At 57.5% G+C, this 22,876-nt stretch overlaps 1 protein-coding gene and 1 long non-coding RNA gene across 4 annotated transcripts in view; one reads left to right on the top strand and one right to left on the bottom strand.

The window, feature by feature from the left end:
• The window catches only part of ACOX3 (acyl-CoA oxidase 3, pristanoyl), a 52,668-nt gene extending 38,313 nt beyond the window's left edge, over positions 1–14,355 (top strand). For 2 of the 3 annotated variants that reach the window (XM_046656142.1, XM_046656140.1), the window contains exons 15-18: positions 6,069–6,243; positions 7,572–7,639; positions 9,645–9,731; positions 12,608–14,355. In XM_046656142.1, coding sequence (XP_046512098.1) covers positions 6,069–6,243; positions 7,572–7,639; positions 9,645–9,731; positions 12,608–12,727 — 450 coding nt within the window. In that variant the 3' untranslated portion in view covers positions 12,728–14,355. Of the gene's footprint in view, positions 1–266; positions 594–6,068; positions 6,244–7,571; positions 7,640–9,644; positions 9,732–12,607 lie in introns of those variants that run through there. The other variant, XM_046656143.1, reaches the window with a different exon arrangement.
• A 2,654-nt stretch (positions 14,356–17,009) lies between these two features.
• LOC124237017 (uncharacterized) lies at positions 17,010–22,852 on the bottom strand. The gene is made up of 3 exons (XR_006887913.1): positions 22,387–22,852; positions 21,965–22,279; positions 17,010–20,327 (listed from the first exon to the last, which is right to left on the bottom strand). It is a non-coding gene; the product is annotated as an uncharacterized LOC124237017 (long non-coding RNA).
• Positions 22,853–22,876: the final 24 nt, after the last annotated feature.

Genomic DNA, 22,876 nt, shown 5'->3' with positions numbered 1-22,876 from the left:
GACTGTCCCGGCAGTGGCGGCCCTGTGACCGCGGGCATGTTGCCCCAACTCTGTGCACCTGTGTTTGCTGGCGGGCTGGCGGGGCCTCCCCTGGGGCATCACGTTCAGGTGCCCATCTGCAGAGCTGTGACGAACGGAGTTGGGACTTTGGGTTGTGGGAGCCTCAGACCCAGTGTGGGTGGAGACACCAGCCCAGGGCCCTCCCGACCAGAGCCATGGCTCCGTGACTCATGTGAGGTAACACCAACCCTACGTCTGGTTTTCAGAGTCACTGCCGCCCTCCCCGGGGAGCCTCGCGGGACTGGTCCTCACCCTGGGACAGGGCTGTCTCTTGTGTTCCGGGAATCCTCAGCCCAAACGCCTGCCCTAGGACCCCTCGTTCTGCCGGCTCTGCTCCGCTGTGTCCGTCTGTCCCGTGTGTCTGTAGTGATGGGTGTCCTTTGGGAGGCCATGGATGAAGGAAGCACAGAAAGCATGTAAAACTGGTGCCATTTAACGAGGCTCTGTGTCCCCCGAGGCCCGGCATCCACATCTGTCGTCCCCTTCGGAGGCCCTGGCCCCACCCCTTGTGCTGCGAGGGGCAGCTCACCCCCCAGGCGGACGCAGCCAGAGGCAGAAATGGCGGTGCCTCGGGGGACCTGCTGGATGCACCTGCCCAGGCCGGAGACGAGGAGCAAGGGGCAACTGGAGCAGCTCCCGCTGAGGCTGAGCAACCAAGACCAAACCTGGGGCTTAAAAGAAGTGAGCATGACCAGAAGAACCTACAACTAGATATACTACTGTGTACTGGGGGCTTTGGGGAGAAAAAGAGAAAAAGGAAGAACATGGGCAACAGATGTTGGCTCAGTTGCCATGTTGAAAAAAAAGCAGATGGCCAAGGTCAGTAACCTTCAGGTTCGGTGCCACTGTGACCAAAAGTAGGAGGTGTGACAGTGACCCTTCTGGAATGGGCTGCAGTCACCGCAGGCTGGGCCACTCGGACACTGATGGCCGCGGGTTAGCTCGTCCCGCCTCACTGCTTTCTCAGTTTGTCAGGTCGTCATTCTTGAAATGGAAGTAGGGTTACTCCCCTGAGTTACAGCCCAGGACCGTGAAGAGAAGGAGGGCGCAGAGGACCCCCACTCCCACCACGTCTGAATCCCGGGAGCTGCCCCAGAGGTCATTGCAGACCTTGTCCGAGCTCTCCGTCAGCACCCCCATGCCAGCCGGCTGCACCTGCGCCTGGCACGTGCAGTCAGACAGTGGAACCTGAGGGGTGACAGAGAAATAATTCACCTGTAAACCTTCGTTAAAGAGTCTCATGATGGCATTTCAGCGAGTCTTGTGGCAGAGAAGGATGGCGGGCAGCGGGCCCGGCCTAGCTTCTGGGTCTGGCTGACTCCAGTGTCCCTGGGGAGAGCCACAGAGCTGACCGGCACGCGTCAGCAGAGGTGCAGCCACACGCAGCGGCATGACGGTGGACAGGAAGGCGGCTGTGAGGCCTGAAAGGGGAGGGCACAACTCGAGAGGGGTCCTCATTTTCCAGAGCCGTCTGGATCACGGAGCATCTTGAGTGCGCGCTGGGTCGTCCTGACAGCCGGGAGCTCTCAAAGCTCTCCCTGAGGAAGGCCAGTCCCTTCCCAGATGGTGACTGGAGCAGCCACAGAGCGTGAGAAGAGGGCTTCAGAGGATGTTTGTGTAACCTCAGCGTGGGACGAGCCTTCTTGAGTCAGACAGGAAACTCAGAAGCTGTAAAAGAAGAGGGACCGTCAGCTGTGGCTGCATAACGTTCACTTCTCTGAATAACAAAAGACGCTGTGAACAGAGCCAGAAGACGGCGCAGCCTGGGCAGACGTGGAACGTTTACCCGCCGGGGCGTCCCCAGGAGGAAACGAGTTCCTGCAGACTGAGCGTCAGCCGGCCCGGAACCAGCCTCTGGCCCCAGGCAGTGGCCGCGGTGGCCGCCAACCGTGAACCAGGAGCCAGGGACGTGCGGTTAAGGGACTGTGTGTGATGGACAGCGGCCACTCCAGACACCTGGCGGAGAGTGTGAACTGCCATGTCCTTCGGGGAGGTTGTCTGCTTGCTCCTGCTGATGACAGCTGCCATTCACTCTTTACCTACTGCTAGTCAGCTGCACACAGTAGGTTCTTAAAAAAAAAGATGCGTTTATTGCATTTCTTGGCTGGGTAACACCCTCACGTGTTCAAAGTGAGAAAATATAACAAGGTAGGTGGTGGAGTCTCCCCCACCCCCACCTTCCAGCCTCGCCGCTCCCACCCCCGGAGCCAACCCATCCGAGGTCCCCAGGACCCTGTACAGAGATCCGTGCGGCAGAAGTGAGATGAGAATGATTTTTCTCCCTTCAGCGGCACTAGGCTCTTTCCCTGTGCCGTTTCATGCCGTCATCTCTGACGGATAAGGCAATGGAGGCCATGAGGGGTGCCCAGCTGGCTCGGCCCCCTTAGGGCAGCATTGGACCCATGCACTGACTCCAGGGCCCAGCACTTTGCCCCGTCCCACACAGCTGATGTCTGAACTTGGACAATTCAGGGTTTCTCTTTTGCCCAAAGTGTCTGTTCCTTGTTAAAATGCAAGTATCCTCTGAAATTAGAGCACACTAGAAGTTAATACCTGGATCCGAATTCCCTTTCTGGAGCCGGAGCAGGGTTCACGAGAGAAGGGAGTCTGGCATGGGGACCAGTGTGGAGAGGGGAGCCGGCAGGGGGTGGGGAGGTGGCTGGCCGGTCCTGGCTCTGTGTGTGCTCTCCCTTCAGCCGTTAATTCCAAGGTTTACTGCTGTAAGGTGACATGTGATGCTCAGCTGCCTTGAGTCCAAGAGGTTCCTGGTGAGCCTCCTGATGGAGGACAGTTAAGCAGCACACTCCGAGGGTCAGCTGAGACCGCCCGGAGACTGAGCAGCGGGCTGCAGCCTCCCCGCCCCATCCCTGCCCTGTGGGCCTGGCAGGAGCGGCAGGTGCCAGACCTGTCTGCAGATGCGTGAGCACTCGCGGCTGGAGCTTTTTGTGACTAGAGACCAGCCGTTTGAAACGTTAACTGTGGAGAAGCTTTTGTAGGGAGTGCGGACCACACTTGAGGCATTTCTGACCCCTCCACGGCCCCAGAATGGGCACCATGCAGGACACTTCGGGGCCACCAGCCACATTTGTTAATGCCTTGCTCACGTTTGTTGATCGCGAGGACAGGCCATCCAAGACTCAAGGAGGAGCCTGAGGGTGCGGGAAATGGGCTGGATGAGCTTGGGGACCTGTCCTGCGTGGTGCAGGATGCTCAGCAGCACCCCGAGTTATGCCGACCACAAATGTCTCCTGACAGTGCCAGGTGCCCTGGGGTCAGGCTTAGCCCAATTGAGAACCCCTGAGGTCAAGTGTGGCAGGCCTCTTGTCTGGAGCCAGGACGCCGATGGGAAGGGGAACCATTCTCTCTGGCTCTTGGCATCTCAAAGGCCACAGGGCCTTTTCTGCTGTGCCACGTTTCTTCTCAGACAAGCTTCCTCCTGCCCGCAGCCCAGCGTGGCTGCTCCCTGGGGCCCACATGATGGCCCAGGCCCAGCACAGACTGCCCTCACCCTGTGGGCTCTATGGCCATTATTTCAGATTCGCACACGATGGTTGGGTGGCCTGACAATCGCCCGGGAAAGCTGTCCACCCAGCCTTTCTAGTCCCGTTAGCCTGGGTCAGGTGTTGACGTGGGCCCTTGTGCCTGCTGCAGCCTCAGACACCGGGTCAGGAAGGCTGCAGTGGTGCCCCAGAGCCTGTGCCCCAGGTGACTGATGGTCTCATCGAACCTTGCCCAGAAGAGCACGTGGCAGCTTCGTGCACGTCCGGTTCCCAGGACTGAGCTGGCAGGAGGGTAGCAGCCACGGCCGAGGAGCCCCTCCACGTGAGAGTCCGTCTCAGCCTCCTCCCAGCACCCTGGGAGGTTGGCGCCATCACCTTCCCTCTTCCCAGACCCAGAAGCTCAGCCCAGGACATAAGTCACTTGCCCATCCTTGCACACTCATGAAGCTGCGTGGCTTCGGAGGCGGGCTCTCCAAGGCCCGGGCCGAGAGCTGCTGTGTCAGCTCAGGGGGACTCAGGATGCATTTTTTTTTTTTTTTAAGGAAGATTAGCCTTGAGCTAACATCTGCCAATCCTCCCCTTTTTGCTGAGGAAGACTGGCCCTGAGCTAACATCCGTGACCATCTTCCTCTATATGTGGGACACCTACCACAGCATGGCATGCCAAGTGGTGCCATGTCCGCACCCAGGATCCGAACCGGCGAATCCCGGGCCGCCGAAGCGGAATGTGCAAATTTAACCACTGTGCCACCGGGCCGGCCCCAGGCTGCATTCTTGATGGTGGCAAGGTCACAGGTGGGACTGCCTTTCCGGGCCTGTCACTGGCCTGTGTCATCACTGAAATTGAAGCATGCCCCTTCCACCAGAAAATAAGATTAAAACACTGTGCTTTTAAAACCAGAAAACCTATGTGGCGAGGAAGAGAGTACAGTGGAGAGATCCCAGGGCTGGGATTCAGTTCTGAGCCTGGCCCCTGTGCTGGGATCAGCCTGGCCTCAGGTTCATGAGGGTACCCACGAGAAGGGGCGCCCTCATTGTGTGAGCAGGTTTGGGGGTGTTGGTGAGATCTAATGTGCTACCATCCTAGGGAAGTGGTTAAGGGGCAGGCGCTGGGGCCAGGTGAGTCTCCGCCCTTGCTATTGTTCCAGGAGGATCAGGGGCTTCGCTGGGACCTCTTAGCTCGTGCCTGGCCCCGGAGCGCTCACTGCCCACTTGCACCGTCAACTTCGTCAGCTTCCTCCCTGTGAGGTCCCAAGGGCCTTGGGTGGGTGCCTGAGGGCCTGAAACCAGCAGAGCCCCCACCTCCCAGCCCTCATTCACCAAAGCCACGGGCACGCACGCCGTAGTGCATGCCAGAGCAGAAGAGGGCAGGGCCACTCTGCAGGCAAGACAGCAGGATGAGCACCCTCTCGCAGGCGGTGGTCCAGCGGGGTCTTGGGACGGACCAGCCTGGCCCGAGGCAGGGGAAGGAAGCCCCCTCTCCTGAGCTCTCTCCCGAGGGCTTGCGGTCTTGGGTGGGGCCCTGGGAGACCCCGGGCCTCGGGTGTCTGCTCTGCGAGTCCCCAGCAGGCCTTGCAGACGGAGCCTGGCCCTCTCAGTCTCGCCTCACCGTGCACATTCCACCCCGCAGCCGCGCTCTGGCTAACGTTTGGGGCAGCGTCACGCCAGGCACTCGACTAGGGGCTTCCGTGTCGGGTTTTCTCCCCCTCGCCCCACTCGTCACTTTGCTGGATTATTTCTTCAATTTCAAAAGTAACTCATGCTCATTAGAACAAATCAGGCAATACCTGTGTTACTTTTCTAATTGAAAATTCTGGTAAAGTAATAAATTGGAGATGGGGAAAGAAAAGCTAGGAAGTGAAGCTAATGATTATCAGCAGGTGTTTTGGATGTTGGTTTAAAGAGTTGGGACGAGAAGATGTGTGTGGCCTCCTGCCTCCACCCGCGAAGCCCGCAGCAGAGCTGCTTCTGCACGTGCAGCTCAGCCGGGCCGGCCTCATGTTGTGGCCTCTAGTTAGCCATCGGACATAATATGTGAGCGGGTCAGAAACGCTGTTTAAGAAACTTGGGAGGAGAGGAGCGTGGCCCTACCCTTGGAGAAGCCGGAATCACCGCCAGCTGAGTCCACCTTCTCTGTGGCCCCAGGTGCAAAAGAGACTACTAGATCTCGTGCCTGAGGGAGCCGGCTCCTGGGGGACGCCCCGCACTGCAGGGCCGGCCGGCGCTGGGCAAGCACAGGTGTCCTTGCATGTAGGATGCTGGGGCCACCCTGTGTTCCAGGCAGGGATTGAGCCAGGAGCGGTCACAGGGTGTCCCGAGGTCCAGGTCTGTCCGTGTGCAGCCTTTTCCACAGAAGTGTTTGTCTGCCCTGCCCTGTCCCCCCCGCTCCACTTGGTGTCCTGTCCTCTGGGACGCGGGCCTGGGTCTCTGCTCCCGATGATTCCCCATGAACGGTGGCTGTGCAGGGGCCGCAGCTGCCCGCTCACTGGTGGCCGTGTGTCCTTTCAGGTGTATTACTGCCGCTCCTTGGCACTGGCGTTCCTGGAGCTCACTGTGGTGCGGAGGTTCCACGAGCACACGCACCAGCCCAGCGTGCCGCCCCCGCTGCGGGCCGTGCTCCGGCGGCTCAGCGCGCTCTACGGCCTGTGGTCCCTGAGCCAGCACACCGCCCTGCTCTACCGAGGTGAGCCTCCTGGGGCACCTGCTGCCCCACCCTTCCCACCCCAACCCCCCAGGGATCAGGCACCCTCTGCGTTATCCAGGACTCTGCTTTCCTGGGAGGCGTGACTTCCCCGAGGATTTACTGAGCACACCCGCCGCCGGTGCACAGATAAGGAGCCCAGACACCAGGATGGGAAAAGTATGAGGGGTGGAACTGTCAGGAAGGCACCCACAGGGGCAAGCAGACACAAGCCCAGGCTGCTGGGGAGGCCCCAGGAATGCCCGTATGGGGGGCCCAGGAGGGCTTCCTGGAGGAGGTGATGCCTGGGCTGATTCCTGGAAGACTGGTGAGGAGGTGGTTAGCCTGAGTTTCTCCACCTTTTTCTCATTCTTGTCACCTAAGGAGCCTTTTTAGACACGTTTTCCTGATCGCCCCCTGGCGTGTTAATAATACAGATGCTCTGTGTGTCTGTTCACCTCCTGTACTCTATCTGGGCTTCATGAAGAGTGAGGGGTTTGCCCCTCCCCCTCCCAAGAACCCATGTTTCCCCTGGGGGCTGGTGTTGGCCCAGGAGGCCATGAGAGTGCACAGTTAACAAAGGAGTGAGGGGTGTGCCAGCGGCAGGCGCGGCGGGGGGTGGGGGTGGGCAGGAGATGGCCCTCTCTGAGAAACGACCACTCTCAGCGACTGACGAAAATCAACCAAAGCCGGCTGTGCAGCAAACACATCCTCCCTGTGCAGGGTCGGGGCCTCGGGCCTGGTAGACGCCACAGCAGAGCCCCAGTGGGCCAGCGGAGGGAGAACCCCAGGAGGTAGCCCCGCGGCCCGCCCACGTAGCCGGCCCCTAGCCCCAGGCGCCCACCACAGTCTTCCTGGGCATCCCGAGCCACCATCCATGCTTCCTTCTGCCTAAAATCCCCATTTCCTCCTTTGGACAGAACCCAGCCTGCTGTGCCCCCGGCCCCGCCTGCCTCCCCTGCCCCTCCTTGTGGGTCCCCATGGCCCACCTGCCTCCCCGGTCCCTCCTTCTGGGCCCCCTGCAGCCCACCCACCTCCCCCAAGCCCTCAGATCTTTGCCCTCCTCACACCCGGGCCCTCTGCCTCAGCATCCTCAGCTTCTGCCTGTGACCTCCTGGTTCATGCTCAGAGAGCCGGTGGGAAAAGGGACATCAGAGCCCTGGCTGCCAGTGCATTCCTGCGCAGGGGTGCAGCCGGACTCGGGCAGTGGCTGTGAGCCGTTTTCACACAAAGTAGGCTAATGTGGAAAGCTGTTCCGGGGTGACTGCGCTTCCTGGGTGATTTGGGACCTAGGGTACCCAACAGCAGGGTAACCAACGCTCTGCTTCCAGGTGGCTACTTTTCTGGGGAGCAAGCGGGTAAAATGATCGAGACGGCCATCTTGGACCTGTGTTCCCAGGTGAGTGGTGACCACCGTGTGTTACCATCTGACATACGCATTACAGGAACCCCCGCGTGGTGGCCTTCCCTGACCTTGGCTGCCCACGCATGCGTGTGCCGTCAACGTGTAGCAAAGTCAGGAAAATTAGAAGAAAATGTGGTTATGTCAGAAATGTCAGGAGACGAGCAGCTTTTGGGGAGTGTCTTAGCATCTGGCCACATGCGGCCCCTCTGACCCACGTAGCGTAGCAACACCAGTTCTTCTCCGGAGCGTTTCGAGTTACTCCGCCTCCAGTTTGAGTTCATTTCGTGGTGTTCACTTACCTCTGTCGCCCAGAAAAGTCCCATGGCCCACGCCTCTGTTCTGGTGGCGCTCTGTCCAGGTGGACTTCCTACAGGGATGGTATGTTCTGAGTTTCTCCACCTTTTTCTCATTCTTGTCACCTAAGGAGCCTGCCCCACACAGTCACCACTGGCCACGTGGGGCCATTGGCAGTGGCAATGTAGCTGATATGACCCAGGATTTTTAATTTTCTTTGATTTTAATTAATTTAAAGAGTCACTCTTGCTAGTGGCCACCATATTGGGCAGTACAATGCTGTTACTCGGGTTGCTACTCTCTTGATGGTGGGAAGTGACCCAGAGCCCGCCGGCGTTTTGTCAGATGTCTGCAGTGACACCTGGCCTGCCACTTCCCCCTCCCGTGCTCTCAGAGCCAAGGGAGCAGCAGCAGCGTCTTTGTGCTGGTGCCAGCCACTTCCCGGGCTTCCTTCCAAGGCTGCTGAGGAGGGTGTGTCGGTACCTGCAGTGCAGGCACACGGCACATCACTTTTCTTAAAGTAGAACCATTGACAGGAAGGCCTTCCCTTGTGCGCTCCGTGGTGGTGAGCTGCTGTGTATAGAAAGGCACAGTGGTCTCCCTGGCTCTCACATGTGCTACGGGGCTGGCGGCCATGGTGGAGGCGGCCCACGCCTCGTCTGCACCCGCCACCTCAAGGATCCAGGATGTCTTCTCCCTCGGGGAGGCCTGAGGCAGCTGGTGGAGGGGCGCCCACTCATCCACTAGGCCCTGGTCGGCAAGCCGTGCGCTTGTGCATCGTCTGTGGGTGTGTCCAAGCCGCCCTGGCAGAGGTGAGCCGGGAGACAGGCCCAATGGCCCACAAAGCTGGACTGTTCCCCTTTACTTTAAAGGTTGCTGACCCCTGGTCCCGACGGCTGCTCTGCTAATGATTTCCCTCTGAAGTGGATGGGCTCGCTCATCTGCAACCTCGGCACAGAGAGGGTGGGGCGCCGTGGCACAAGTGAACGTGTGTGCTAGGGAGCAGCACCCAGACCGTGAAACCTGCCCATTTCCTGTGCTTGTGGTTGTCGCTCTGCCCAGCGATGGCTCTGAATCTGCGTCACTGGAGTCGCCCCGTTCCAGTGTTCTATTCGGCAAAGCCACGGAGCTTCACAATCGTTTTAAGAAATAATTTTTTTTTTTGCATTCCAAGAAAATTCTTGGGAGTCTTTTCATATAAATTCCAGTTGTCATATTGAAGAATAATTTGTCTAATGGAACAGGAGGGTAATAAAACCACTGTGAGCCAAAGGGCATTTGTGTCAGGACCTTCCCAGGTGCTCATAAATGCCTTCTCCCTCACATTTCTTCTGGATGCATTTTCCTGCATTAGAACAGCAACTGCCCAGATAGGTCAGGGTTCAGAGACGAGTCTCTGAAGACGGTCGCCAGTAAATGAGCCACAGAGTCGTCACTTTTACGAGCAGTCCCCACCTTGTTGAAAAACAGTAAAACATTGGAAGTCATGAGTGAATAGCAGCATGGTGAAAATATTCAAACTCACACTCAGGGAATCTGTGATCCAGGCCAGGAAAAGATAACACGTTAGTAACGGAGCCTTGCGCGCCTGCTGGGGTTACCGTTGCTAGTAGGCCCAACAACAAACGGCCGCAGCTCTGTTCTGCAGTGGTCGCCATGGCGATCTCTGGGCGTTGCCAAGTGTATGGACTGTGTTTTCCAATAGCTGAAAGATGATGCGGTTGCCCTGGTGGACGTGATCGCCCCTCCTGACTTTGTCCTGGACTCACCGATTGGCAGAGCCGACGGCGAGGTAAGGAGCAGCCCCCTCCCATGGCTGGGCAGGAGTGGGAGACGCCGTGCACTCAGGCACCAGCGGGGGCTGCTCTGGCAGCTGATGGCCGTGATTGCAGACCTGCGGGGGTGACATGGGTCAGGGGTCTCCTGGCGCCTTCCTCAAGGGAAGTTGTCACGCTCTGAGCAGCAGTGGAGGGAGTGGCCCGAAGAAGTTGGGGTGGTTGTGGGCGAGTTAGCCGTCCCCCGGCCTGCCTTCCTCCAAGAAACGGGGTGGTGACGCCACCCTCAGGGGCTGCGAAGCCAAGGTCAGCACAAGCCTGTGCGAAGCGCGGCCCCGCAGCCGTCTCCCTCTTCTCACACTGCCCCAGGCCCTTTCCAGTCCTGGGTCTTGGTGCCGTCGTACAGTCTGGCTCCCACCCCATCAACCAGGCCGCTCACCCCTGTCCCTGCGCTTCCCGGCGGGTTCTCGATCTCCTCTCTTGCCCCTGGTGCTCCAGAAAGATTTCTTAAAAAGCAGATCTTGTCAAGCTCCTCCTCTGACTGAGCTCTCAACCAACATCCCCCACACCTGAAATAGCACCCACATCCCCTCCTGTGCCCCCAGTGTACGGCCTGCCCTCTGCCTGGTTCTCCAAGGTCATTTTATGCCATGCTCCTCCTGTCCTCTGGACTCCAGCCTCCAGCCTCACAGTCTTCTTCTCTGTTCTTCTATCATGCTGGGCTTGTTCCCACCCCAGGGCCTTTGCACCTGCTGTTCCTGCTACCTGGAGTGCTTCCGTTCGGTTGGGTCTAAGGAGAATACATCCTCTTCAGAGAGGTCTTCTCTGGCCTCCACTAAAGTGCCCCCACTTTGTCCTGCTGTGTGATCTCACAGCACTGGTTACTGAGCCCACAGGCACCCCTAGGCGACTTTCACCACCACGTGGAGATGCCAGTGCTGGACGATGCTCACGGGTCTGCTGTGTGCCTCCCAGCACCTCACCACCCACAGGTTATTGTCCTTGTGTTACCATGGGGAGGTGGCATTTCAGACTTCTGCAGTCACATGCCTGAGGTCTCGCAGCTGTGAGCAGCATAACAGGAGATATCCCCCCCCCCGCAAACTCTGACCCCCAAGGTCATGTTCTTTCTGCCAAGGCACCACTGCCAACCCAGGCTCTGCTTCAATGGAGACTGGACATAAGGGGACAGGAGCCCTCCCTCTGTCCTCAGGGTAACCATCGTGAACTTGCCCAGAGAGGGGGCAGGCACCCTGGCCTCCCACAGCCCAGACACACCTGGGGTTGGACAGGGGTCCCAGGTGCTGGGGGGCAGGATGGAAGCGTTCCCTGTCGAATTGTTCAGGAGTAGGGACAGTGACATCTGTGCGGAGCCTGCTGTCCTCTGCCTGCACAGCTGAGCATTTGGCATCCTCACTGAGTCCCACAGGGTGGATGTGTCCATGCCCACTTTGCTGGGGCAAAATGCAGCGTCTGGAGGCTGGGTGGGTGCCCGTGGTTGCCCAGCCAGGGAGCGGCAGAGCCGGGATCTGGGCAGGCATCCGCCATGTGGAGAGAAGACAGGAAGGCGAACCTTGGTCCACTGCTGTGGCCAGGGTCCCCTGGGAGCACGGAGAACATGCCAAGCCCACGGGAGAGGGCCTAGCCTCTGCTGACATGGGTTCAGCAGGCAGCCGGGCAGGTGGGCATTCCAGGAAGCAGCAGCACGCGCCCATCCCGGAGGGCCTGGCAGTGGTGTCGATAGAGGACCTCGGAGCACAAGCGAGGGTCTGCCTGTGCAGAGGGAGCCGGGGCGGCTAATGCTGGACCCACCTGCTCCGCAGAGGCAGCCCTGTGTGGCGCACGGCCGGGGAGTGACCTGGAGGGAAGAAGGCCATCCTCAGATGGGGCCCCTGCTGGCACTAGATTCACGGAGCTGGGAGGCCTCGCCTGATGCGATGTTTATACAGCCCACGTTTCTCCCAGTTTTAAGGAGTGATGTCTTTACCAGGTGCTACTCAGTAAGAGATTCATTATAGGCAAACAAACACAGCTGGAGGAGGTTATTTGAGACAGTCATGAGACATCACGCTCCCAGTTGAGAAATGTAACCTCAGGTTTATGACCCGTGGGGGAGAAGCCTGGGTCCATGTCTCTTTGGGGCCAAGAGCAGATGTTGGAGGAGGAATTGCTCAGTGCACTTAGCAGGTGCAGGGAGAGCGGCCTTAAAGGTAAAATCGGTCCACAGCAGCCGGATACAACCCAGGCCCCTCCGCGGCCCGGGGGACTGTCACCGCCTCCCAGCCTGGCGCCCACTGTCGAGAGTGGTGAAGATGGGTCATCAGCCTGCAGGGTTTTCGTGGCCTTCCTCCATGACAGCTGCTCTCCCCGGTTCTCCAGCGAGGCCGCCTGGGTGAAGGTTCGCTTTGACAGGCCTGGAGGAGGCGGACGGCTGGCCCATGGGAGCAGGCCGACGGGGAGGGACAGTGTGTGCCGGGTGTGGTGGCCCAGGGGACCACACGGCAAGGCCAGCCCACGAGCCGTCATTCTGCTGCCCGGCTGTGCCTCCCCTGTGCCAGCCAGAGCCTCGTGGGTGCAAGAGGACAGAGTCCAGGAGAAAGAGCACACGGAGGCTTGGAGGGTCCCACGGCGGCCATGCTTCAGAAGCAGAAAAGGACGAGTAGGGTGTTCCATCATGAATGTGCTTTATGGTGCTTTATAATTGCATTTTCCTAATTGTTTTCTACTGAAAAAAGCTTTATATAAATTAAATTTAAATCATCTTAAAACTTCTCTAAAAAGCGACACAAGAGAATTTCCTGTTTTTAACAAAAGCTCATGAGGGGAGTTGCATTTGCACGCTCAGCCATCTGAGGAATCTGTTTTATTATTTATGTGTCTGTGTCTTTTGCAGCTCTATAAAAACCTCTGGGGCACCGTCCTTCAGGAAGGCAAAGTGCTGGAGAGGGCCTCGTGGTGGCCGCAATTCTCTGCCAACAAGCCCGTCATAGGAAGTTCGAAATCAAAGCTGTAGTCACGAGGCTCAATCTCATTAATCTAATCATGCTAATCAAGACATTGACCTCACTTTCTGGTTCCAAGAGACGCTGGACATTGCTGCCGCTTTCTGAACACGCACCGCTGCCTCCAACCAGCCCTTGTCCTGTCGGGACTGGCCGTCCTGGGCTGGGCTCTCTCCAGTCACCCCAGGAGGCGTCGGGGCGGAAGTGCGGGGCTCGCTGGGGGCCGTGGTGACTTGCTGTGCACAGAGGGAACCTAGATGGCTGCCGACTGTGGCAATGAGGACTGGGCACGTCCTGTTTCACTCACCGAATATAAAGCTGACTGCTCCTCATCAGGGACTTTGTTTTTAACATCATCCGAGATTTTTTACAAAGCTCTTCTTCACTGAGACTTAATGGCGCCGGTGTGAGTCTGTGGACTCTAGCCTGCCTTTACTGTGTAATTAAATTCGTTATAATCTTCCTCGTCGCACCAAAGACCATCTGAGTGACATAGTTTAAGATTTTTAAGGAGGAGAAAATCAGTTTTATTACTTTCTTGTGTGGAACTAGAAGTTTCCATCAAGGAGATGTTTCCAAATTTAAAAGTGCATCACGACTTGAACGTCTAGACAACTTAACACCCTGACCCCCAGCGTGTGGCTTCTTGAGTTGGTAGAATGGGGTGGTTTTGCCGTCAGTAAATACCCAGGGCTGCACGGCCCCACGGGGTGTTTGCCTGGCAAACTCCCCACATGTGTGTGTGTGCGCCCAGTGCGGCCCAGGTCTGTGAGCATATGTCCAATCCGTGGAGACCAGACTGAGGAGCTCAAAGAGCCTCCCCGGCCACGCGGGTTTCCGAGCCCAGGACGCCAGCTGGCAGGTGGTTCTGACTCTTGGCACTGTCTCTGTTTCCCCTCCGCTGTCCCGTTGTGCTCCTTGGCCTCTCTGATCAGTCCTGGAAGGCACAAGACTTTTGCCATCAGCGGCCCCCGTGCCTCCCGACCTCTGTGGCCTTGGAGCCCACCAGGCAGATGTGACCCAGGTGCCCACTAGTGCAAACTGGTCCTGGACAAACGAGGAGCTTTATTTTTCAAAATAACCCAGGGAATTTCTGAGCACATGGAAGGCGTGGGCAAGAACCTGTTTGTGGAGGCTGGATTTCCACCTCTGGAAATTACGTGGGTGGTTCCTTCTCAAGCCTCAGTTTTCATGCCTGGAAAAGGGACACATCTCCCACCCCACCTCCCACCCCTGCAGAGCTGCCAGGAGCATCAGAGCAGGTAGGAGGGGCGATTTGTCATGAGCACGCACTACGTGCTGGAACTTTCTATCCATCATTGGCCCCTCAGACAACTGTGTGGGGCTGGGGGGAACTGTGTCATCAGGCCCATTTTACAGATGGGGAAACTGACCCCAGAGGGCTGATTCACTGCCCTGGGCTGGATAGCCAGGAAGTGGCAGAGCTGGACTGGGCTCTCAGGTCTGACCCAAAGCGCCAGCCTGTCCTTGGCCCCACACGTTCTCAGAGCCGGGCACAGACGGGCCTTTGCTGATGTCAGTGTCACGGCTTTACCTAGGGCACAGTCCTTCCTCATTTAAGGTCTGTCTGGTTGGGGGGGTTTCCTTGGGTCTTAAATAAACCCTTCACATTTTTTAAGAGTGTTTTGTCCATTATACTCTTCTCTGCCTGCTTTCAGAGAGAATGGGAACAACAGAAAATTTTCCAGACCCTTAGAAATTGAGATGGGCTGATTCTGAGCACAGATTCCAATAGTGGAGCAGAGGAGCCTGTCGATGCCAGAAGGAGGGGTTCACTCCCCACAGGTCTCAGGGGTCCCCAGGCCCAGCCCCTCTGCCTGGGGTTCCAGCCCAAGAGCCTGCTGGCCGCGGTCACCAATTTCTGTCGTGTATCCCCGGGAGGCCACTCGGGCTGCGTGTTCGTGGACGCTGCTTCACCCGCACCCCGCAGCTCTTCTCAACAGGGAGGAGCTGGCTCTCTGGTCCTCTGACCCTCCTGCCGCTGGTGTCCGGCTGCACTCTCCGCCTCGGGCCCCATTTCAGGAGTGACAGCCTCACCTGGGCATCTCGCGTTTTCGTATTTTGCCTTTTGTCGTTTGGGATCTTGGTTTATTGTCCAGTTTTGGGTCTGAAACCACCAGCTCTTCCAACAGGTCATAGAAGTCCGAGGTTGAGAGTGTGTTCATCCAGGAAGATAAACACAGTCGTCTGTAAGTGTCAGGCGTGCTGGGCTCTGTGATCAGGGAGCTGTGTGAGGTGTGCCCGCGGCTGCCACTGCTCCGTGTGCACTCCCGCGCCCACCCACTAGGGACGTCTTCACCCCGAGGTTCTGCAGGCGGGACGTGCTCCTCGACTTGCAGGGCCAGGAGGGTCATCAGTGAGCCACACAGCCTGGGCGCCACCCCCCAGGCCCGGCCTGGCCACCTGCCACCGTTCATCCACCACCAGGCTCCTCCCCGCCGCCGCCGGCTGCCTGGTGCAGGGCTGTCCCGACGGCAGGAGCCGAGGAGGTTAAGGAGTGGATGGTCATTAAAGGCCGTTTTAAAAATAAAGCATTTGAAAACACTGTGCAGTAAAAACTTGAATAATTCGAATAGATTTTAAAAATTTAATCTCATTGCTTTCTACCAGTTTTTTTTTTTTTGGTTATAAAACCAACAGGCGTTTGGTACTATTGCAGTAATATAGGAAGGTTCAAAGAAGAAAACATCACTCATAATCCACTTGGGAACAACCACTGGTTGCATGGTATTTACTTTAGGGCCACGGGGCAGAGATCTGGGTCCCCCGTAATCCTGGCTCTTGCTGGGTTTGCCCGGTTGTGACAGTGACTTGTGCCCTTCCCTCGGCGGCCCTGTGGCCTGTCCCATCCCACCTGCTGGTAACAGTGTAGCACGCCCCATTCGAATGCCTTCCTCCTCCGTGTGTGGGGGGTTTTTGTAACAGGAAGGGGGTCATCCTCTTGTCAGCCTTTTTGTCCCCGCTTAAAGGCATGTCACGGGCACCTCCGTTCAGGCAGCGTGGGGTACAGGGTTAACAAACCTCCCCTTGAGGGCTGTGGAGAGGGAGGGCCTGTGCTCCAGGTGGCTCTGAGCCGTCCGTCCTCGCATGTGGGCCTGAGCCTGAGCGTCAGTTCCTGGAGGCCGAATTGCTGAGGGCCGGGATTTCACGTGGGGGCTGCTGATAAGGCCGGAGGCCCTGGGGCGGGTGTGGACCCACCAGCGTGTTGGATGAGAGCCCAGAGTGGGCCACGTTGCCTGGGCGGGTCCCCCGCTGATGAAGTGGGATGAAGGGGAGAATCTGGCAGCTGTGAGCCTTAACATGGGCTCATCCGGAAAGCACGCAGCGCAGAGCCTGGGCGTGGCGGGCGCGAGCTCCTGGCACCTGGTCATCAGTCTCCTCCACCGGCTTTGTTCCCACGCCCCTTCGTCCTCACTGTTCCCTTCCCGTCCCAGGGGTTAAATAAACCAGCATCTCCTGGTCGGTTTGCTTTTCTTTGCTCCCTTCTGAGAGCTGATGGTGTCTTCCCCTGTATTCATAGCGATTTCTATTGTTCCCCTGTGATAACTGCCTGCTCTTGTTCTTTGTCTAATGGAGCATTTAGTTTTTAAGATATTTTCATTTAAAAAATATTTTTGTGTACTAAGCATCATAAACCTTTGACATGCATTGAAAATTATTTTTCCTCATTTATTATTTGCCTTTTAATTAATTTTTTTGATTTAGTGTAAACTTTTAAAATTTAAAATTGTATGTATGTATAAATCAAAAAACTAAGGATCGTTTCTGCTTCAGCCTTTGAGGTCAGGCTGGGAGAGTCCTCTCCCGAACCCAGATGATTCACGTTTGCCTATGTTTTCCTTGAGGACGTTACAGTATTCAGTGGGCTGGGGGTTTATTTCCAGGTGGGCCTGAGGCCAGGATCTAAAATGGTGAGCCCATTGACTGACACGCTGACCTGAAGTCCCACCTGTATCAGACGCCACAGTCGCGTGTTCTCAGGTCTGTCTCTGCCTTTTTCGCTTTTATTGGCTTTTCTCACATCAGCTTCTGTTGATTTCATTATTGAGGCTTTCACACTTTTAATATCTTTTGGAGTGAGGAGATATAGCCTTATCTCTCATCTTTTCAAAAAACTTCTCAGGGCTGGCCTGGTGACGGACGTAGCAGTTAAGTTCACACGTTCTGCTTTGGCAGCCCGGCGATCGCTGGTTTGGATCCCAGGTGCAGACATGGCACTGCTTGTCAAGCCATGCTGTGGCAGGCGTCCCATGTATACAGTAGAGGAAGATAGACAGAGATGTTAGCTCAGGGCCAGTCTTCCTCAGCAAAAAGAGGAGGATTGGCTGCAGATGTTAGCTCAGGGCTAATCTTCCTCAAAAAAAAAAAGCCACTTCTCAGATGTATGAGCTTTGGTATTATTCTTGTCAAGTCTGGGCACTCTCCCATCCCCAGATTAAAGAAAGATTCTTTGGAAACTGGAATTTTGTCTAATTGATAGATTAATATCAGGAGAATTTATATCTTTAAGTAGTTTTCCCATTTAAGACCATGTTTTCAAGTTTTTTAATAAAAAGCTCATTTTTGTATATTTTGTAACGGGTCACCTTTTAAAAACCTTATTATAACAGTCTTTTGTTGATTCTCTTTGGTTTTCCTTATATGTCAGATATAGTGATGCTTTTGCCCTTATCTTTCCAAAACTTTGACCAGTCCTGTAACTTTCCTGACTGGTGGCGTCTGTGGGACAGACCCCGTACACGTGATGGCGGCACCACCGTCTGGGCCCGGCGCTCAGGAAAGGCCCTCAGGGGTTCTCGTTAGCCTGATGCCTCGTGAAGGACAGATGGGCAGACAGACTCAAGGCGGAAGACAAATGTGCACCGATGGCTGGACCCTCTGACCCACTGAGGACAATGCCTGCAGAGCGGGGAGCCGCCTGACCCTGGAATAAGAGAGCAACGAGCGTCCCCTCACCCTGGGGCTGCTTCACACGGACACAAATGCAAACCACGCGGACAAAGAAAAGGAAAATCAGCCACCCCATCGCTGTCTTCAGGAGCCCGCACATGTCTCGGGATTGAGGCCTTCGACATCACCTCCAAGGATCCTGGTGGCAGTGGAGGTGTGGGCACTTTCCTCATGGGTGTATTGTTGACGCAGGGCAGACATTTGGGGACTGTCCCTTTTCTTGGGCTTCTAATAGCTCTGCCCAACCCTATTCACTTTTCTGCTATTTTTTATTCCCCCCGAGAGATTTAAGGGGGTCCTACCCTTGGGCTACCCCCAGCAGGGATTTTTTACGCAGTCAGTGTCTACGCAGCGGTCACCCCTCCTGCTGTGCAAGGACAACGGCTCACGTCCTCATCACAAGGCTCCTTTCTACTTGACTTGGTCCACACGGCCATTCTGGACGTTCCCCAGACTCCGCATGGAATGTGTCCTGCCCGACGGTGGGCCCCATCAGAAGAGCACGGCCAGGCCCCAGGCACGGGTCCTCCAGAGGTCACATGGTCTTAGACCCCCCTTCATGTGGTGGGCTGTGTGGGTTTCCTGCCCAGCTTCCGAGCCCCTTCGTCCTCTCTAACAGAACCCTAGTTTTGTCCAAGTTCTGCCCCAAGGCTGGGCCCATGGTGGCTGGAGCTCCTCAGCTCATCTGGTCCCTTTGCCCCAGTCACTGGCTCAGGGATGGGACCCAGCTCGAGGGTCCTGTTGGGTTGAGTCTAAGGAACCAGCTGGGACGGTGGTCTCTCGCTTTCACTGGACAATGTGCTGGCCGCTGAGGAGCTATGTGCTGCTCCAGCCACATTGCCACCTGAGCCTGAGGCTCAGCCAACCCGTGGGGACGGCCCGGGACACGGTGGCTGCCACACAGAACAAGAAGCCGCAGAACCTCAGGTGATGGCCTCCAGGTGCATGAGCCACCGGCTTTCTAATCGCTGAGGACAGGTGAGCTAGGCCGAGGGCCCCACACACGGAGCCCCAGTGCCAGGCTTGGCCCGGGCACCTGCGGCAGAGCACAGGGGGCAGCCCCTGGTCCACACAGGGGAGCCACACTCCTCAGGTGGCATGGCGGCTCGGCCTCGGGTGCGGGAGCTCTGGCACTGCACTGCCCAGCTGTCCCCCAGCAGCCTCTGCTTTGCTGCCAGCTGCTCTGGCCTCTGGCTGTCACTGAGACCTATGTCAGGGGGTTTGTCTCGGCCCAGGGCTTTGCTCCTGAGTCCGGGGGTCCGGGAGGCTCGGTGAGAGTTGGGTTCCTACTGGCTTCCAGGAAGCCCGCCTGTTCCAACTGAAACACGGGCCTGACCTCAGCTGGGCTCCCAGTGCCTGAGACTGCTGGCTGCCCCGGGGGTGGCTCAGCTTGCTCCATGACACCCGGAGGGAGGCGGATCTGGTCCCACGGTGGCCTGTCACTGAGCTCGGGCGGAGTTCCACTAGCCTTTCCTTGGGCTCCCACGTATCGTTCGAGCTCTCAGGCAGGGAGGCCCACGCTGTGCTGCGCTGTTTGCTTTGTGAGAGAAAACGTGCGTTTCGTCTTACACAAGCTGAATGCTGGGGCGCAGAGCAGACCCGAGAGTGGTCCCCGGGGTCTGCTCCAGGTGTGTGAATTCCGTGTGCAAAACTTCCTGACATCTCTCGAAGTTTTCCATCTTTGCTCCAGAGCAAAGCTTGTGAAAACAAAATGCATTTTTAGGAAACTTTTCCTACGTCATCGTCCTTAAAAGCCCCGGGCCAGATGTCTGTGCTGACATCCTGAGGAGGTTGGTAGCAGCATCCACAGAGGACGGCTCTGGAGCTGGGCCCAGGTTCCAGGCTCTCGGTCACTGGCTGTGAGGCCTTGGGCACATTTCTTCACTTTCCCAAAGTTGTTTCCTACTTTATAAAGGCCTGACGCTTGCCTTCAGGGTCAGAGGCGCTGACGTCATGCAGTCCGGGCACTCGGAGGGGCCCCTGGCCCACTGACCTGGCCCCTGGGGCTGCACGTCCTCCAGCACCGAGGGAAGTTCTGAGCATGCGGAGCCTGAGGACCACCGCCTCTGTCATGGGCCTGGATTCTGGGAAGAATGTGGGGTGGTCAGTGGCCCTCGTGAAGATGCTGAGATGGAGAATGACCATGTGCAGTCCCAGCGCCTGCCTGCCTGTGCCCTGGGGTGGCTCTGCTCTTGGCCTCCAGCGCTCTCACCTCTGCAGAAGGTCCTTTCAGGGACCAGAGTGGCCACAGGAGGAGCTTCATGTGGCTCCAGGCTGGCCCTTCTCTGCCAATCCTGGGCCCGCACAGAAAGCCTGCCCCCGGGGGAGCCCTGGTCATGCAGTCTTCGTCCTTGTGTGAGCACTCCTCGACACCCGGTCACCAAGGGCCTGGGGCCCCGTGGACAGTTCACTCCCTCTTGGGACACTGCCCACTGCTGGCTGCTCACATGGCTTCCCAACCCCAGAATAGCCACTGGGACGCTGTACCTGAGCCAGCTCCCTCTGTGTCCTTCCTTGGTGCTTCTCCACTTCCCTGACAATGGCCTCTGTGTGGACGTGAATGCAGTGTTGGCAGCAGACGTGCTTCCCACCTGGCATCCGAGCCAGCGTGGCCCACCACTTGCCCTGCCCAGCTGTCATCTGTGTGACAGAAGGAATTGCGTGACATTCCTCCTTCACCACGTTGGCTGCAGTAGCCCCACGACCCTGGACAGCACTTCCCACCGGTCGAGAAGCTCACTGAGGTCAGGGACGAGGTCTGAATCATCTGTGTGTCTCCAGTTCCCAGCACAAGGCCACAGAGAGGAGTCCTAGGCAAGCACTGGAGGGAGGCATGGGTGGATGGATGGATGGAGGGTGGATGGATGGGTGGATGGATAGGATGGGTGGATAGGGTGGGTGGATGGGTGGATGTGTGCATGGATAGAAGGATGGTTGGGTGGGTGGATGAATGGATGGATGTGTGCATGGATAGGTAGATGGATGGGTGGATAGGGTGGGTGGGTGGGTGGATGGGTGAGAAGATGAGTGGGTATATGGATGGATGAACAAATGAATGAATGAATGACTTCAATTAAAAATTGAATAAATGAATAAAATGAATGAATGAAAAAATGAATTAATGAATGAGTAAAGGACTGAGGCCAGCAGGGAAGGAGTGCCCTCGGCTGCCTCCAAAGGAGAGATCAGCAAGAGGGACTTCGAAGTCCCAGGACTCCCTTTGCGGCCACAGTGCTACCACACCTCGCCTTTTGTGTCCATCCCTGAAGTAATGACCACACAGGGTGTTACGGCTGAATTGTGTCTCCCAAATCCATATGCTGAAGCCCTAACCCCCAGGACATCAGGATGAGTGTACTTGGAGAGGGGACGTTAAAGAGGCGATTTAGGTAAAATGAGGTCGTATGAGTGGGTCCTGATCCAGTCTGACTGGTGTCCTTGTAAGGAGAGGGGATTAGGACACAGACACGCACAGAGGGACGACCATGTGAGGACACAGGGAGGGGACGGCTGTCTACACACCAAGGAGAGAGGCCTCAGGAGGAACCAACCCGCCCACACCTGGATCTCGGACTTCCAGCCTCCAGGGCTGGGAGAGGATAAACGTCTGTTCTCTGAGCCCCAGGCTGTGGGTGTGGCAGCCCCCACGGGCTGATGCACAAGGATTCGTTCCTTGAGTGATCTCTGTGAGCCCAGCCAGGGGCCAGATGATTCCACCCATTTCAGATAAGGAAACTGAGGCAGAGAGTGGCTTGGTGACTGGCCCCAGGTCCCTCTGACAGTGGGGCACAGGCGCCCAGCTAGTGCAGATTTCAACTTCTGGTTCTGCCAGGGAGTAAGGGAGGCGTGTGTGTCCAGGGAGCTCCAGGGGTGTTGTCGCCAGATGACAAGGGATGTGTATGGGAAGTCTGGAGGAGGCGTGTGTGAGGCTGGTCTGAGAATCAGTGTCCAATTGGTGCTGGACACAGCCAGCGTCCCGCTGTGTCCCTTTGTCTGGCAGTGGCCAGAGCAAGGAAGGGGCTCTGAGAGGCCAGGCAGGAGCCCCTAGTCAGGGCTGGGACGCAGCTCAGGTTCCCTCGCTGCAGGCTGCACTAGAGAGGCTGCAGGCGACTGACAGCTCAGGGGCTCTCTGATCCTGTCATCAGGTGCGTCCCCTAAGTGAGCACTGTCCCCCTTTTCCAGGTGAGGACAGAGAGCCCCGGGGGCCAGCCTGCAGCCTGAAGTGCTTCCAGAGCCCCGGGGGAGGAGCTCCCATGGGGGATGGAAACAAGACTCACCAGCTTGCGTTCTGTCCGGGTGTTCTGCAGTCGGCTCTTCCTTCTAGAAGGTTCCTTCCCTCCACCCTCTCCTCAGACCTTTCCAGCCTCATTTCTGAGGCTGGGCTGAAGTCCACGGAGATTCCCAGGCACACCAGGGCTCAGAACACGGCGCGGCGGGTCTGTCTGGGGTGTTCAGGCGGCGGGGGAGTTGAAGAGGTACACGGATGACTGTTCTGGAACTGGAAGCTCCAGGACCGTGGGGTGTCATCCTCACCAGGACCCTCGAAGAAACGTGGGCGTCCAGTTGGCAGCCTCCAGGGCGTGATCGCCAGTCTGTGGGCACAGGGACATGTGAGGTTTCCACGGGGCAAGCACGGCCCCAGGGAAGGCACGGGGGTGGGGGGCCTGTGGTCCTGGTCTCCCCTCTGCAGGACCCTCACCTCTTCGCCACTCCTCAGCTTCCAGGGAGGAAACCGTCTGCAGCCACCAGGGCGATGATACAGCTCTGTCCACGATGCCCACCCCCCAGTCCTGCCTGGCCGGCCCACGGGGGCCACAGGCAGCTGAGACGACGCTGTACCAGAAAGCTGCGACACCGGCCCAGCCAGGGGGACACAAGAGCCCTTTGTGGGGACAGGAGGGAAGCAGGCGTGGGCGCCTGCCCAGCTGTTGGCATCAGACGGGTGTCTGGTTTGTGTTTGCTCGCTGTCTTCCCGCAGCCAGGCTGGTGGAGCACCCCTGCAGACAGGCCTGCCAGGAAGTGATTTCCTTCCCTGCTGCGCCCTAGGACCACAGTGTCCTAGGCCTCGCACTCTGAGACCCCGCTTCCTGAAGGCGCCTTGAAAACTCCAGGATGGTGAGCTCCCAGAGACATGAGAAGGCTGGCCACCAACAGCCATCAGTGCGTCCATCCACCCGGCCCCTCCCCCA

This window comes from Equus quagga, chromosome 3 (genome assembly GCF_021613505.1).
Source record: "Equus quagga isolate Etosha38 chromosome 3, UCLA_HA_Equagga_1.0, whole genome shotgun sequence".
NCBI classification, from domain to species: Eukaryota; Metazoa; Chordata; class Mammalia; order Perissodactyla; family Equidae; genus Equus; species Equus quagga.
Note: the sequence above shows the minus strand (reverse complement) of the source record. Positions and strands in the feature narration are given on the sequence as shown.